This window comes from Scophthalmus maximus, chromosome 4, assembly GCF_022379125.1.
Source record: "Scophthalmus maximus strain ysfricsl-2021 chromosome 4, ASM2237912v1, whole genome shotgun sequence".
NCBI classification, from domain to species: domain Eukaryota; kingdom Metazoa; phylum Chordata; class Actinopteri; order Pleuronectiformes; family Scophthalmidae; genus Scophthalmus; species Scophthalmus maximus.
The window spans coordinates 18,530,250-18,547,199 of record NC_061518.1 but is presented as its reverse complement, the minus strand read 5'-3'; the positions used below and the strand labels follow the sequence as shown (position 1 = coordinate 18,547,199).

Here is a 16,950-nt window from a genome sequence, read left to right as displayed (position 1 = left end):
CCTGTAGTAAATGAGGGGTCTAAGACAGTGATGAATAAATGGGTCACTATGCTTCAAAAAAAAGGTGCTTGTCGGATCATCCGACGTTGAATGAAGCCCCCCTCCTCCAAACCTTTTTATGTAGGTATTGGGAACATTGGACTCTCCTCAACTGACAATCTAACATGCATATGTCTGCTGTAGCGATAGGCTCCATGCACAGTGGTGAGATAGTGGGCAGTTTGAGCCTGCAGTACCTTTGTCACATTTCCTGTGCACAAACGACAACAGGATCCCATTCAAGGTAAGTTTGAAAAGTGCGAGCAATATTCCCCATTTGATGAAGTCAGCACATCTCATCACTATATATGAAGGCTGGATTTTTCAATCCATACCTTGTGGTTGGGGTTTTAATACAATTTCAACCCAGTGCTAAATCGACTTATTAAATTCAAATCCCTTTGCTCCTTTATTGAAAGTAACTGGATTTAGGATTTAGTAATCTAAAGCATTATAGCTACGTTTTTATATGAACACCTGAATGGTTTGTACAAAGTTGATTGGGAAAGAGCAAAGTAACAAAGAGAGCATATGCAGATGATCAAACAGATACAATATTATTATGGTGTGAATCATTTTGATCAAACAGGCTTCTAAACAAAAAGTATAATTCTAAACAAAAATGCAACCTTGTGAGGAAACAGTGTAAGATCATGTACATAAAGGTAAACACAGCACATACCATATACACTAGTGCACTTATGTACTAGTTGTTCCCTTTTGCATGAATATTATTTGGTGATTAATGCATTTATCAGTGCAGGAGCAGAATTGGTGATTAGCAGCAGTTTTAAAATAGCTGGTTATAGAACGCCTGATTCGAAAGCTCATATTCACTGCAGGCCTTGTAATGTGCACATTCACCAGATACACTATGTCTCATGGTAGCTTTAAGACCTAATGCCAGTTAGTCTTTCTCTAATGACGCAAAAGCGTCAGTCTAAAATGGGCCGTTCAATAAGCCTCTGTGAATTTCGCCAAGGCAGCCCTGGATCTTTCTCAAGTCTCTTCCCCTCGTGTGTCTCTCTCTCTCTCTCTCTCTCTCTCTCTCTACTTTTTCTTCCTCTTGTCATCCTTTCAATCCAACCCAATGACTTTTCTCTCCCTCTCTAATTGTCTCCCTCTGTTTCTGTTTCTCTCTTGTACTGTGACACTGCGACAAATGGCAGGCAATAAACAAGCTGGGCGCCGTTACCACAGAGATGGACTGGAGTCCAGGTATGAGGTTACAGATATATCTTACTGTCTTTTCTTTGATTAGCCAGTAAAGTACAGTGTTTGCAATGAATTGCCTCCAATGTGGCAGCCCACCAAAGTTTAATTTGTCCCACCACAGTTTCATAATGAACCACACTTCTTTTACACTTCCCATAAAAACATAAAAGATCTGTGTGATTTGCACTGTTGCTTCAGTGTGGAGCTGTGTGTAGTAGTCTCCGGCCTTCTCTCTCGCGCGCTCTTTCTCTCTTTTACACACAAGCACACCGACTCATCTGTCAGTCTGTCATATTAAGACTGGCCATTGGCAGCACTCGGAGAAATCCCACCACACCGGGCCGTCAAAACATCCATAAAGTTTTTACTGTCCTTGGCTGGCAGGCAGAACTCGTCAGGTAGTTTCTGCTTTAGCTGTACGCGCTCCCTTGGCAGCGATACCGTTCTCAGCAGGCAAGCATCAGCTTAACATCTGTCCTCTCTGGGTATTTTGGTTGCGCACGAGAGCGAATTACATTGCGATTGTGCTTCGAAATCACAACAATCAACCCTCATCGGCCTGCACCCGCTGGCAGCTACGGCCAGAGATTGAATCTAATTCTGTAACTAGTAGAGCTCGACCACTTTATTGGTTGGTGAATAAAAAATGGACCAATACGGTCAATTACAGTTCTTAGTCATAATAGTTTGATAAGAGCATCTTGGAATTTTTTTTCTAAATTTGTATATCTGCTAATATATATATATATATATATAGATATATAGCTGAAGACAAGCTCGTCTCCGACAGAACAGTCACCCTCAAAGAAAACTCTGGGATCATCTGTTGACTGAGATCACATGGCACATACTGGCTTCCACCAGCCCACAACTACATAACCAAATTGTTTGCATTACTTAAAGTGTAATATCAACTTGTACACACTATATTTGTATATGCGACTAGAATACTAGTAAGCTATATAAAAGAAGACATGAACATCTCGTTTAGCTACGGTAAGTACTCTTCAACTATAATAAGAAGTCATCATAGCCTCTTTATTACAGCCTCTCGTATGCTTTGTATTTACTGTGCTACACCTTTGTAAAACATTATTGCAACCTGAGAATCTCTCCTACTGCTCAACTTGTATCCTGTTTTCATTATAACTACATATCATGGACTAAGCTGCTTATAATTCCTGTTATTAAAATTGGCCATTGGCTAGGGACGTGAATAGAGTAGATAATAGATGAGTTAAATGATTTGTGTCTTGATTTGAAAATCTGTATGAGAACCAACAAAATCCTCGATCACCGATCACAAAACAGCGATGCAATAGCAACATCCTAAGCATCAGTAAACAAATGACTTCTTACAAATCGACCTAACCCATTGCTTTTTTCTAATTAAAGGTGCATGGCTGTTTGTGGTTCCATGTCAGAGGTTAATGACCAAGATCTTGGGGTTAATTACTAGCTAATACTGGTTAGAATAACAGCGTTTATCATTTGAGACGAGCTTGACTTGTAATGACACAGGGTCACCTGGAGCAGTATTAGGCCATTACAAGGTCCAAAATATTTGTCACTGTTAGTCTGACTGATTCAGGTGTGACTAAAGATAATAAAAACACGATCATGACCTAACCTACATGTTACATTGTGGCATAATTGGTCCAAAATTCAAAATAGAAAATTTAGAACATTTCTGATACAAGCCCAGGAACCAGGCTAACCTGTGATGCTGATTTTTGCAGACCACTTGGAGGTCCCATCGAGCACAGCCTGCTTGGCTGTCTTCAAGTGGCTGTTGAAGTCCTCTTTGGAGATGTGGAACATCTCCTGGATCACTTCGAACACTTCAGGGCGGTTCTTCTCCCTTATCTTCATACGCTCCTTCATAGCCATGATGATATTCTGGGTCTTGTCCTCTGCCCCATGCTTGGAGCTCTTCTCCACAGCCCCTGAAAAAAGCAAAGTAATAAACAGAATAATGCAGATTGAATAGTCAGGAACTTATATAAAAATGGCAGGGCACGCATCGTGTGCATTCACATCACATTTCATATCGTTATTGTCTTTTTAAATAAAGCAATAAAGCATCCAGCATATAATCGGATTTCATGTGTGTCACTATTACTCTTCACATTGGGTGTGTGCGCATGCTTGGAAGATGAGAAATCACGTCTTAATGTTGGTGTGTGTGTGTGTGTGTGTGTGTGTGTTTGTGTGTGCGTGTGAGTGTGAGTGTGTGTCTTTATTTATCTGGATGTGTCTTTAAGACAAAGGAGGCATGTTAGAAGGTTATCCTCTATATCTGTATCAGAATCATGTATCTGCAGTGCCTTCAAGACTTTCAGAGTATGATAAAAGATGAATCGCAGTGTGAACTATAAAACACTGTTCGGCTGGTGTGAAACCATTTTTAAAACATTGACTTTTATAAGAGCCGGGGTGTAGCTAATCCACTTAAGGTGTGTGAAAATGTGCCGTGGGGATCATCCTGGATCCTGCATGTCACATTGTTCCTAATAGTGTTCGTCGGAACAACAGGGATGTGCTTGATTGAAAAAGCTGATTACAGACTATAATGCAGGCAAGTGACTGGACTGAGCAGAGTAAATGCACCACGTCACTTGAAGTGTGTTAGGGGATATGTAATATGTATCAAATACATCCCCACAGCAACATTTATATGCGCTGTATAGGCAGTACAGTATAGTGCTGGTGTTTAATGATTTAGAAATGTCAAGAAGAGAAAATAGACTACACAAGAAATGTGCCACACTAGCAGTGTGCACCTAACATGTATCCTCACAAACCCTGTTTTTATACTTAACTGATCATGATGCATGAATTAATTATTCAAAGACAATCAATTTTAACTTCAGACTTTAAAAGCAAGAAAAATTAACATGAAGCATGTAACGGAATGACAATCGATGTAGCTTCTATAAGAGGCAGTTTAGGCCACAAATCAAACTTGCTCTCTTGCGCTCTCTCTCTCTCTCTTTCTTTCATACCCCCACACACACACAAACACGTTTATGAGCACATAACTTTGTTATGTGAACTGTACATCAAAAAATTACCGGGTGTAAAGAAAAGGCTGCTCAGCAAGTGTCTGCCAGCGTGGAAATATTAATAAATCGACTTCCTTACTTTGTAAACAATCTGCATTGAGCAGGTCCTGGCACTTCTCGTGACACTTAACACCGCACTCTGAGCAGCGCATGCCCTGACGGGCGATGCCCCACAACAGCCCCTCGCACTCATGGCAGTAGGTGGGTGCAGTCGCCGTCCACACCTCGAAGTTATGGGGTGTTGTGGATGAAATTGGGTAGATCAGGGCCTGGAGAGTCTTCTTGAAGACGTGTAGTTTCTGAGAAGAAAGCGGAGGCATTGAAGAAGTGTGAGAACAACTTAGGTACGAAGAAAATGATGAAAAAGACGTGTGGATGAGGTAAAGCAGGGGAGGTTGCAGCTAATGTCGTAAAAATCTCATGGCACCATGAGCTGGAGGAACTAATATTTCAAAACAAACATTCAATACATGTTGAGATCAGTTCTGATCTGCTGAGGGTTCACTGTGGCCAGATACAATAACATTATGCTTTAGCGAAGTGTCCAAGTATCACAGAAACACAGCCTCAAATAGGCTTCAGTCCGATTGATCTGCAATTCGAACTGAATGAAATCTGTGATACACTTACACATTAATCTTAGCAATTATATAACTTGGCCCAACTGCAGCTATCATTCACCGGTGCTGCATCATTTTTCCAGCTTCTGTCTTCTTTTCTTAGATAATGGGATCTGACAGATTACATTATTCCGAGAGATAACGTGCACGGGGCTTCACTGATCCTTCCCTGACAACCTTGTCATCAATGTGAAAGGTATGAGAGTAAATCAGACTTACATCTCATTAAGGTTAGATTAACGGCTTCCATAGCCTACAGGCTTTGTTCACATCAAAATGGTTTACTGACAAAAACTCCTCCGGAGCAAACACTAAAGTCTACTAGGAGCCTGTCTAGATGGTCGCTGTGTAACAGAATCCTCTTCAAATTGAATGCTTTACGGCCGCAGTCCTTCTATCCACAAGGACAGGAGAAGGAGCCGGGACCTGCCAACTCTCGGAGGTAGAATCAATGGATGCTGTAAATAAGATTTTAAAAGTGAGCATTATCCAGATTGAGAGAGAGAGAGCAAGTGACAGAGAAAGAGGAGGAGATGAATGGCTGTTAAATAAATCTTCAAGAGGCACTTGCTCTCCAATGCTCAACCCCCTCCTTCTCCTCCACCCCTCCCCCCGCTGTCAGCTCCCAGCGTGTTGACAATGTGCTTTAACACCTGAACAGTAGCCCTGCACTTCAACAGAGACTTCAGCACTGCGCTCTCGGAAAAGCACACAGACACAAATGCACTTACAGAGATGATTAAAAGGCACCAGATGACAGGACAACAGGGCTATCTAACATTGTGAGACTTTGCTGACGCAACTGAGAGGCTCCGGAACCCTGGAGGACCTTTAATAAAACACAGAGGGAGCAGAGAGATTCCTCTTTAAATCTGAGGATGATGAGATGCAGCAGATGTCTGAGATTTAGCCACAACCTGTCATTCTTTGACCAATGCAGGAGTAGTATTCCACTACTGATTCCCTTGCCACACTTTATTTCTATGTCTTTGAAACTGTCAGTCCTGACACCGTATGTCCCACAGTGCAGCAGATGTGGGAGGAGTGCCGCATGTGTGAGTCGCATGTGTTACTCTGGGAGGTAACCCTGGTGCGTCTGTGCTAGACGCTGATGGAAATGATTGACAGCGGCATCTTTCGCCCGAGACCAACATGACAGAGAAGAATCTAAGCTCTCCGCCTCCCTTCCAGTTTCACCGCCTATTGTCCTTGTCAGCTACTTCACTGAAAATGCCATCCTCCTAATTCTGTTCCCACCTCCTGCAGCACCTTCGACACCTCATATACTTTGCAGTAATTACAGTAGAATTTCAGCCCACAAAGAATCCATGCGTTATGCTTTACCCTGTTTTTTTCAAACCATGTGCTGTGTATGTCAAATTTAGATAATTGCTTTTCTATCTATCTTTCCGAAAACCCTCCCAGGTGAGAAACACAAGCGTTTTTTAAAATCAGTGTAGCATATTCTGCCGCTGAGAACCAGTCTGATCATAAGTAAACTTGCTTAACGCAACACATTACTTCTTGATAGTCCTATGTCAGATCATGGCTGCATTCAAGTGAGACCCCGTCCTCGTCCTAACAGATACGCTCGGTCCCAGTTAACGTTGCCGGTCACCGTTAAAAGTATGTGGTGCTCAGATCACATGCAGCTCAGTACACTGAGCAGACACATGGGCCATTATCCAGCCCATACATAATGTTCCTTTCTGCTCTAAAAAGCAGATACATGGGGAATATGACGCAGAAAGGGAAAAACATCAGAGAGGTGTATACGTCAGGAACGACTGTGTAGGGGCGTTTTAATCAAATTAAATTCTATTAAGCTGAAAAGCTGATGTGCTGATGGAAGCTAAGGTGAAGACAGAGACGGGACAAAAAGAGGAAAAGAAGAGGGAAGCACTCAAAATAGATTCAAACATCTCTCCGGGGACCAGAGGGCAGATTGTTCAACATGGCTGCCTGATCAGGGACATCAGGGCCAGGGGGTCATGGTGACAAGTCATTCTCTGCTCTGATCTTCTCTGATTCAATGCTTATCTCCTTCCATCTCTCGCAGTCCTCTCCTCTTCCCTTCTCATCTTCCTTCCATGAATCCTCTGCTCTCTTACATCGCATATGGTCGTTAACTGAGTACTTTTGCAGTCCTCACAGGGAAGCACTCTCGTGGACTTAATGCAGCAGATAAAACTCTGACATCTGCTTGCCCTACTTAAGACTGCACAATCCGCATTTGCTCTGAACCCAGCTCCCCTCAGCCACCAATTATCAAACCCTTCCTTCTTTTCTCCTAATCAGAAGATTGGACATCTACCCCTAAAGTTCAAGCCTTAGCTACCAGTGCAGCCCAAGAATCAGCTGCCTTCATACACCAATTAACACAATGCATCTATCACATCATTTCTCCCTTATCGGGGACATGAGCTGTTCATCCCTAAAGCTCCTTTAATCAAACCCAGCTATAATTAAGCAATCAAGACCCTCTCACTTTGGGGCAACTGGGCAACACATGGGCACCATGAGGACCAGGTCAAGTGTGTGAGATGGATAAGTGATTTAAATACGTGCATAAATAGGTGTGCACAGAAAAGGGTCTGTGTCTTGTTTGAAATGATGAAATATTTGCGCATTTGCATTTGCGCAAACTCTTGTAGGATCAAGCCCAGCGTTGCAGATGTACATTTCATGTACACATGGTGGACATGAAATGGTCTGCTGGTTTGACTCCCTGCTGTCTGCATCATCCCCTGTTTTGGCTCTGGGAGGAAAGAATTGCAATCATTGGTTTGGAGGTCAGCACTAAAAAGTGTCTCTCGCCATCGACAGGAATTGAAAGTGTCCTGAAAAATTGCACTCCGGCAGAGCTGCTTTCAGACATGCACTGAAGTCCGAACTTTCTCTTGAACTTTTTTCTGGAGGGGCTGCATGTAAGAATGCCAATGTACACAAAAATGTTGCACCAGAGAGTTTTCGGAACTTTTAACGCCAGCCCCCTAGTACAATCTCCGGAGAATGACCGAGTGAGAATACAGAATTAAATTTCCCAGAAGACTTGAAGAAAAACGCTGCTTTCCACAGCAGAGTTATTGTCATACCCTGCCTCCTCTGACAATCTCCTACTGTGTTCACCATACTTGAAAAGGCAAATTCCGGAAAATGTCTGGACACAATTATACAGACTTTTTCCGGAGTTTGTGTCTGAAAAACTGCTTAAGCGCTAAATATGTTTTTCATTCTTGAAAGACGAAGAGGAGGGATAACAAATGTTATACTTATGATACATCCATTCTCCGCTAGTTCGTTTTCAAAATATGTGCAAGGTATAACTAGTACATTTAGGCGCTCTGTCTCACTGCACTCCTCCGAGTTTTTCAAACACTGATCTAACGGAGCTCTGCAGTCACAACAGGGATTATCAAACACAGCAGAAAAGGTGGACTCCTCACTGACAGTAGAAGTGAAATCATGTCAGCATAAAGACACTATCCTTATATATATTGCATATAGGCTCATGTATTGAATGCAGTCCATCTCCTTTTCATTTTGGAACCCTGTTTACCCGGCGCTGTGATCCTGAGCCCTGAAGTACAATGGCTACAGCAAACACAACACAACAGCTATAAACATTTGTCAGAGAACATGGGTCCAGCATCCACTGTCCCAGAACAACCCCCCATTATCCACTAATACTCCATAATGGCCAGTAGCTGTTTTTCTGATGTTACTACTCACCAGGTCCTCATTATTCAGGGTGGACCGGTTCACCAGAGCGAACGAGATGCCTGCCTTTCGAGCAGTGAGGGTCTGCGGGAGGAGGAAAAGAGGGTTCATGAGAAGGAATAAATTCAGCGAACCCTTTTACCTTTCTGCACTTCATTGCGGTATTCATCTCATTTAATTTACACATATAGAACACACATCTACATGAGGTTAAATCGCTTGTGAACGGGTGATTAGAATGCACACAGAAGGTTAGCTTACCAAAGCCTGTGGTTTCCAGGAGGCCGTGAATAGAGAATGAAAGAAATAAAAGACATTTAATTAGCCGAGCAGTGAGAGGGCGATGTTGAATGCACAAACAGCAGAGGAGTCTGTGGTATTTATTATCCATACTGAGCGCACATGTGTCTCAACTGCCATGCAGGACTGCTGGTTACGGCACAGAGCTCTAGAAAGATTCAACTATTCATCAAGGTAGGTTTGAAAGCCGTTGCATGATTCTTAATCCACTCATGCATTGGTGGTCACTAAACTGCAGTCATGCTTGGCATTTATAATCACTTCTCTATTGAATGAAGCTGTGATCATATTTTCTGCTGTCTGCTCTGCACATTAGTTTGACACAAACAGAAATACAACACACACACACACACACACACACACACACACACACACACACACACACCTGTCCAAACATCCACTAACTTACTCCAACATGTATAGTAGACACCCGCACAAGACACTCTCACAAACACAAACAGATGCACAGATACACAAAAGTAAATTAGCGGTCATATTAATATCCACTGAGTCTGGGTGACCAGATATTGATCAACATGTATCCCATACTAGAGGACGTTACGTAACAGAGGAATGCAGACATGGACAGCTGACAATATTGGATCAGTCTTTACCACGACCCTCTTGTCTGTGCAGCCCAGCTATGGTAAAGATCCATGGAAGCCATGGAGAATGTAGGAGGGAACGTGACCTCTACATGAACTGTCGGTGTTGATGTAAGTTTATCAACATGCACCAGCACTGCTGAGGTTGCTGCGGGCAATACAATATGACCCCCCTGTCCAGATAGTATCTATTCAGCTACAATAAAGTGTTCAGTGCCTTGGCAATTGATTTTCAACGTTCTCCTGTTTTGTCTTGTTTTTTTGGTTTTATTTTTCGCATCCCACCACAATGTGGGGGAACCCTGTTGTCCGCTCCAATCAAACGCTGCTGCTGCTGCTGCTGCTGCTGCTGCTGCTGCTGCCCTGAAGCAATCACACAGCAAATGTGGGACATTGACAAAGGAGAGGCATGAAAGGGAACCAATTTGTTTGCTGACTAGTGACTTCATCCCAAGTGTAAAAGGCTTGCTCAGTGTCACTTTTACATGATTTAAAAGCCTCACACAGTTAAATCAGAAGTCAATGAAGTCTCTCGGATATATTTTTGGGTTGAGTTGTCAACATTTCAAGTTTAATACAATTTTTCGACACCTGCCGAGCAATGGAAAAAAGGGGGGAAAATGGCCAAGCATCGGCGAGAGTGAAATCTGACAACTCACTGAAAAATATCACCCATAGCTGTTATGGGTTTCATGTAGGGATGGCAAATATACACTCAAAATCCAAAAATAAATTAAAAAATTAAAAACGACATCCCATACTTACCAAGACATTGTTGGTTATTAATTTCATGAGAGATATGGACAAATACAGCATCAACTCATGTTGTTCACTGTGTCATAAACATTCATCAGCATCTATGTGCATGACATCAAGCGGCATTGTAACTTGCATTAAATGCTATTTGTATATACGTTCACAGTAAACTGATAATCTTTAGAGAGCAGAATGTATTAAACAGGTAGAGGTTGTTTTTTTAGAGACTCAAATCAGAGTGTGACAATTTTTCCGTTGTTTTGGCTGAAAAACATAAAGATGAGAAACAAACATACACAAGACAGACAGATACTATGCAGAACATAAGACAAACAGTTATAAACGCACACGAATACTACTGGCATCGCAACAGCTTGTTTTCTCTCAGAAAGACACAGTGCTAAAGTGGACTGCGCTGCAACCGGCCTCTCTCGGGGGGATATATTATGAAACATTATGTCACAGTAAAAACAAATGGGCGAGCATCACTGTGGTGCAATGCCTTAAAAAACCCTCCCTAGGATAATGAATCAAGTCGTAGCGTTATGGCTAAGGTAACGGTTAAAATTTGCACAAGGAAGTGCTCCGCACTGAATAGCCAGAGTTTGACGTGGTGGCTTTTTATGACCAGTCATCTCCGTACTGACTTGATTTTATCACAATTAAAGTTTATGTGACTTTTTAAAAATCGATCTGATCTGCATAGCAGGTCTGCATATGTGAGGTAAGTATCCGCAATTGTCCCCATCATGTCTCGTACCAGACATGCGATTAAAACACCAAACCCAGATAAGTTTTAAAACACATTATCGTTACAGCGCTTTTTCAGCTCAAAGAATATTATGGTCCTACGGATATAATGATATGGAAAAAATTTAAATCTTGATTACATTTTATCAGGTTGCAAATTAAAATGATTTGTCTTCAGCATAGGTTCATACTCACACGGCAGGTTTCACCAGTGTGGTGTAATTTGGGGTCACTGAGACACAGTTGACATAAATCACACATAACCTTGTCGAGGCAGATGACTCACCAGGTCTCGGACAAGAGGCATTGTCCTCTTGCGGCGTAAATCTGGCATGCTGTCAATACCATAAAGAATACTGCCAGCCCTGGAGAAGCAGACAGATTTAAGGCGTATTAATAACATAATAATGCCATGCTGGGGGAGACATTACTACAGTGGAAGGGGGGTCTTGATTTACACAGCTGGTAAACACAATGGATCATGCCTCCGAGCTAACCTGTCTCACCCCTTCCTCTTGACTTCGCATGGTGCTGACCACCTACACCAGATTTCATGTGATCCCTCACAACCCCTCTCGTTCCCACAGGCTCCCCCTCTTATGTTATCTCAATTTATACGGAGCATTGCTGCAGACATGCTACTATTAAAATATATATATATATATTTATAATGCCTATCTATCGATTTATAATACACACATCAAATTCTGAAGAGAATGCCCATTAGTAGTGAAGGCCACGAAGTCTGTGTGAACAACTGTCACTCTGCATCAAAACGTAATATTTTAAGATGGAATATCTCCGTCTTCACAACACTTCTGGTTCTGGTTCTCTTGCTCTCTCCATCCTCCAACTGACATGTGCACACTCCCTCACTCTTTTTTCCCACCAGGCTTTCTCCTTTCTCATGAAGCTCTCAGTGGCATCACCTCAACTGTCACTCAAAGCCTTCCAAATGACCTCAACATGACATCAAGGGCCCAGTGCCTCCACACCAGATAAAGCTGCTCAAGCTCTCCTGTCAGCCATCTCAGTGACATCAGTGGTATGACCCTAAAGATTCACAACATGACGAGCTGCGCAGGGCCTTGCCTCACCCCAGCCCCCCTGCATCGTCCTGCATTTATGCCCATTGCACGCTGTAGATGGCTGCAATCCCCTGGCGTGAGCATGGGTAAATATCATTAATAGCTATTTTAACAGTTGGCTTCATCGCTGATCTCAGTTATCTTTCAAATACACTTTCATTATTAACCATTCATAAGAAGTTCTCGTTAAGAAATAAATCACAGTTATATGGAGTCATCGGGCACCTTGTATATCAATCTTCTCTCTGTGATATGTGGTACAAAACAGGGGGCACAATACTCTAATTGCGGCTTCATGTCAATAATCAGAGTGTTTGTAACATATCTACTACATGTGCCTCAGCATAGGGGGTGCAAAACAGCACAGCTGCTCAGATTTGTGCAATTGCGAACTGATCAGATCAGCATGTGAGCCACCACTCACCCTCCAGACTGCAAGCCGAGCAGTTTGGGATCCAAAATACTCCGAGGCTGCGGAGAGAAAAGACACAAAATATAAGACAAGCACATAACTAAACACAAAGCACAAAGAAGCAACTTTAACGTGACAGAAACATACAACAACAACAAACATACAACAACAAAATATACTTGGGGAAAATACAGTACATTTGGAGGTCAACTCAGGATAGGATAAATGATAGGCGAGAAGAAATACAGTGCAGGGAGAAGGGAGGGAAGCACCACGGGCAAAGCTCAAATTATTCCACATCAATGTAATTTGTGGGCTCGAGACTGAGAGGTTTTGCCGCTCTTGGTGCTTCAGGCCAGATTTGCCTATTGTGTAATACTCCCTCCTCACTAACCAAAATGCCTAGTTTGAAACACAAATCATTTTATGAAAGGTGAGGAATGAAAGGACATCCAGCACAAAGTAACAGCAAGATGACTATATGGCTCAAAGGCCCATGCTACATCCTCTTTATCAAAGTATCTACTGTACGTAGAAACAAACACATACAGGCAGACGTGACGAGAATACATCATCACATCAAACACCCTAAAAAAACACAAAGACACGAACAAGCACATGCACATGCAAGGAAATCACAAGGTTCAAGGTGGTTATACTGTGTATGATAACTGATAAACAATGACATAAAACCTGAGAATCCAAAGCACTGGTGTCTGGAAGGAGAAAAATTACAGGAGGGTGCAGAGTTAGAAAAGGGTAGCTCGCTGGAAAATACAGACACTTAGTTGGGGCACTAAGGACACTAATCTACAATTACCGCCTGACGACAACAATTTATGCTAAAATGGAGACAGAGTCAACATGTGCCTCAGGGAGAATGGCTATGAACACTGGGATATGGTAAACTGTAGAACCAGTGAGCTCTGTTATATAACAAATGGCTCTTAGCTTAAGAATTGTGAAGATCATTTCTTGGACATAGAATATTTAAAATCAATGCAGCAGAATAAAAAAAAGAGGCCTTTGATCGATTGCTTAACCTGTGTTAACACTAAGCTATGGAGACAAGGAACATTAGGTAAGTGAAAGCTGTTGGAATAATTTTGCCATTTTGGAGATGAACTGCGAATCGCCCAGCCCTCTGAATAAGCAAGACTGCAGAGGTGTAATTACTGTGCTATTGACCCATGGGTGATGAATGGCGACGTGATTATGATCTGATGTGCTACAAACAGAAAACATCTGTTCATAAGAGAAAGATCAAATTGCTGATCTGATTAAACTGACATGATACACCGTTTGTTGTTAACATGCAGTCATTTTAACTCCAATGCAGCACAAAGCAGTGTGAATTTGTTAAATTTTTTTCTTCAACTTCAAATTTGATGGGCGAAAAAATCATAAAAATATAAATTGATAACCATTAAAATAGCAATAACTTTGGACTTGCCCATTTATTGAAAACAGTATGCAGAGTATTTGGTGAAAGCTATTACCCAGAGTGCTTCATACAGCCATTAGTGTTCACCACAAGCATACATCTTTTCATGATGAGTGGTCCTTGTGGAGGCACTGATATTTTAAAACCATTAAAAATGCATTGAAGTCAACATAAAAACAATAAGGTTGTATATCTTTGTAAGTGCTATGCAAAGGCAGCTGGATTCTTGAATACGTTTCACGGCACATCTAAAAGGCTCCTTCAGTTCCATTTGGATGAGAGGTGTCAAGAATCTCAAGCAGGTCCCGTCGCTGCCTTGATAGTGCACTTAAAAATACCACGCTGACATACTCTGAGAAACTCCACAGACAATGAGGTTGTAGTAGTTCTTGAAAAGGTTGGTGATTGTAAAGACACTACATTGGCAGAACTGTGACACAAGCTGCACACACAGAGACAGCACTCAAAGGGGAGCTTAGTGGGTACCATGGACAGCGATCAGCTGAGCCACTTTCAGGACAGCTTTACAAGATAGAACAATCTCCTCCGCCAGCAAGACCACACAGATACTACTGGAACTGCTACTGGGTACTGATATAAACCTCATTCCACAAGTGCCTTTAATGTGTCACACAAAAAATATAATCGATTGGCAGAAAACCTCTGTTGGCGTCTGCGGGCAAAAGGTAGCAACAGCAGCGGTAAATCCTGAATTTCAGTGCCGACACACATGGCCACACACTGCACATAGATCAGAGCTCACTGGAGCAGAAAAGCCTGCACGTGGCTGATAGTACAAACAGGGCTGACCCCTGCTGCGACACACACACACACGGACATTTACACACATTTCCAAATACACAAACACAGTAGACTGAGGTGCAAAGAAGAGTTTAAATACAACTCTTCTCCAACATATCATCATAAGTGCGACCATCACAACCGTCCAAGTTAGTCCTACAAGTCTGTAGGCATGAAAGTGGGCTTTTGGCACTCATCTTATTGAAGAAATATGCTTATTTTCTTTTTAAGTTGAGATTTAATCAGATAAAGTAAAGCAGCCTGTAGCCTTAATTGGAATTATTAAGAATTTGTTCAGGTGAAAGTTTAAGCGTGATGATAAAGAGAAGGGAATAATAACACTGTAATGAAAGGCCCTGTTCAGACATGGTATTAACATCTGCTCCATGTGATCCGATCACAAGACGACAGCTCTAATTAAGTCAGTACCTGGTATCAGAATGCATCTCCACGTCTGTCTCCAGAACGACTTGTGATTTGATCTCACTTCCCTGCTCTATATGCAAATAAACAGGTACACCATTTCTGTATACAAACACCATATATACTTGAGGTTCATTATAAAACTGTAGCAAGTGTAATTGAAGAACATCAGCTGAGAAGGTGGTCATTCAATGTGGCCCAGGATACATTTGCATACTTAGAGCTGTCCGCTTGTGATCGGATAACCCAACACAGAGGTTAATGCTAGGCCTGATAAGAGGCCAAAGAAGGAGTACAGAGTTAAGTGTCCAATTTGAAACCCAGTGGTAATGTGTTGCAAGCTACAATCATAGTGTAGTTCTTCCTTGTTGTGGGCGTAAACTGTGGAGAAAAATACTTCCCTGTTTACAACAGTCAGATGAAAACAGCAGTATTGAATCATTCAGTACCTTGAATTGGATAGTTTCACCTAAAACAACAGCAGAGATTATTCATCCCCTTTATTTGCATTTTTCATACCCACACTTTCTCTGGAAACGTTGCACTAAGCATAAAGAGGATCTACCTCCTTTACATCCCCAGGAGAAAGCAGCAAACTTCACTCGCAGCAGACCTCTATAAATATTCCAAGCAAGGCTGACCTGGTTACAGAATGCCCTTGGGAGTGTGAATTAGCATCTGAATACAGACGCTGCTGTAGCCAGTTGAAGACAGGCCTGGCAGGAGTGGCAGCAGTGCTGAGACTCCCTTCACAGCTCTCACTCAGACCAGCCAGCATGCTTCAGAGCACGAGCATGGTGAGCACACATCAGCTACAAGAAATGAAGGCATAAAGCTAATGGGGGCGGGGTTGCACTCTAAATTTGTACTATTGGTTTTAGCATTAAAGTTTAAAGTTACTGTCGTATAAACATTTTCAGTTGTATCAATCTAATTATTTCAGGACAAGTTGAAGTCATTTTATAATTAGCCTTTATAATTAGCCTTTATAAGGCTGATATGCCTGGTCAGTGGCAGCTGTTTTTCATAGCAGAAAGCTCTTCTAACTTGTTCGTTTTGAGTTTACTCTCTGCAGGATGTTTGTGCGTATGGCTGCTGAAAAGGTTTGTGTACACAGCCTTATAGTCTTCAGGTGTAGCCTGTATTCCCTGAACTACAGGGACTACCTCACTGTGAGTACCACAGTTGCAGCTACATATGTAGGTCAAGTGCTTTTTCATTTTAAGTAAGAATGGAAATTCCCAAGTTTCTTTTTTTTCTATTCCAGTTGAAAAACTACTCCTCCTTCAATGAATCAATTCAAACATTTGAACACCAATGCTGCTTTTTTGTTTTTTAAATCACATCAATGTAAAACTGGTCCCATCAATTATTAAGATGATAGTTTGAAGTCTAATCCAACTGTTTCGAGGTGTTCAATTTTGAAAAATTACAAACCTACAGACCAAATGTTTGTTATTATTATCCCTTAAGCCAGTCCACTACTGAATAATCTAATGCTGTGTATTTCAATACAAATACAAAGTCAATATCACAAATAATAATACTGCCATCTACCTCCAGAGAGAGTGTGAGTTTCCCATGAATCCAACAATATTAAACCACCATGTTTCAAGTCTTGGGCTTGTATCAATCACACAAATGAATGTATTCACTATGATTCAGACTTCCAATAACAAAACCAAAGTTCTACTAGATGCTTCAAATTGAAA

At 41.8% G+C, this 16,950-nt stretch overlaps 1 protein-coding gene across 3 annotated transcripts in view; it reads right to left on the bottom strand.

The window, feature by feature from the left end:
- The window catches only part of LOC118302749 (protein unc-13 homolog C), a 96,311-nt gene that overhangs the window by 66,746 nt on the left and 12,615 nt on the right, over positions 1 to 16,950 (bottom strand). For 2 of the 3 annotated variants that reach the window (XM_035629165.2, XM_047331707.1), the window contains exons 3-9: positions 13,264 to 13,286; positions 12,583 to 12,629; positions 11,357 to 11,435; positions 8,921 to 8,926; positions 8,672 to 8,743; positions 4,399 to 4,618; positions 2,973 to 3,200 (exon numbers count right to left, since the gene is read on the bottom strand). In XM_035629165.2, coding sequence (XP_035485058.1) covers positions 2,973 to 3,200; positions 4,399 to 4,618; positions 8,672 to 8,743; positions 8,921 to 8,926; positions 11,357 to 11,435; positions 12,583 to 12,629; positions 13,264 to 13,286 — 675 coding nt within the window. The remainder of the gene's footprint in view (positions 1 to 2,972; positions 3,201 to 4,398; positions 4,619 to 8,671; positions 8,744 to 8,920; positions 8,927 to 11,356; positions 11,436 to 12,582; positions 12,630 to 13,263; positions 13,287 to 16,950) is intronic. The other variant, XM_035629168.2, reaches the window with a different exon arrangement.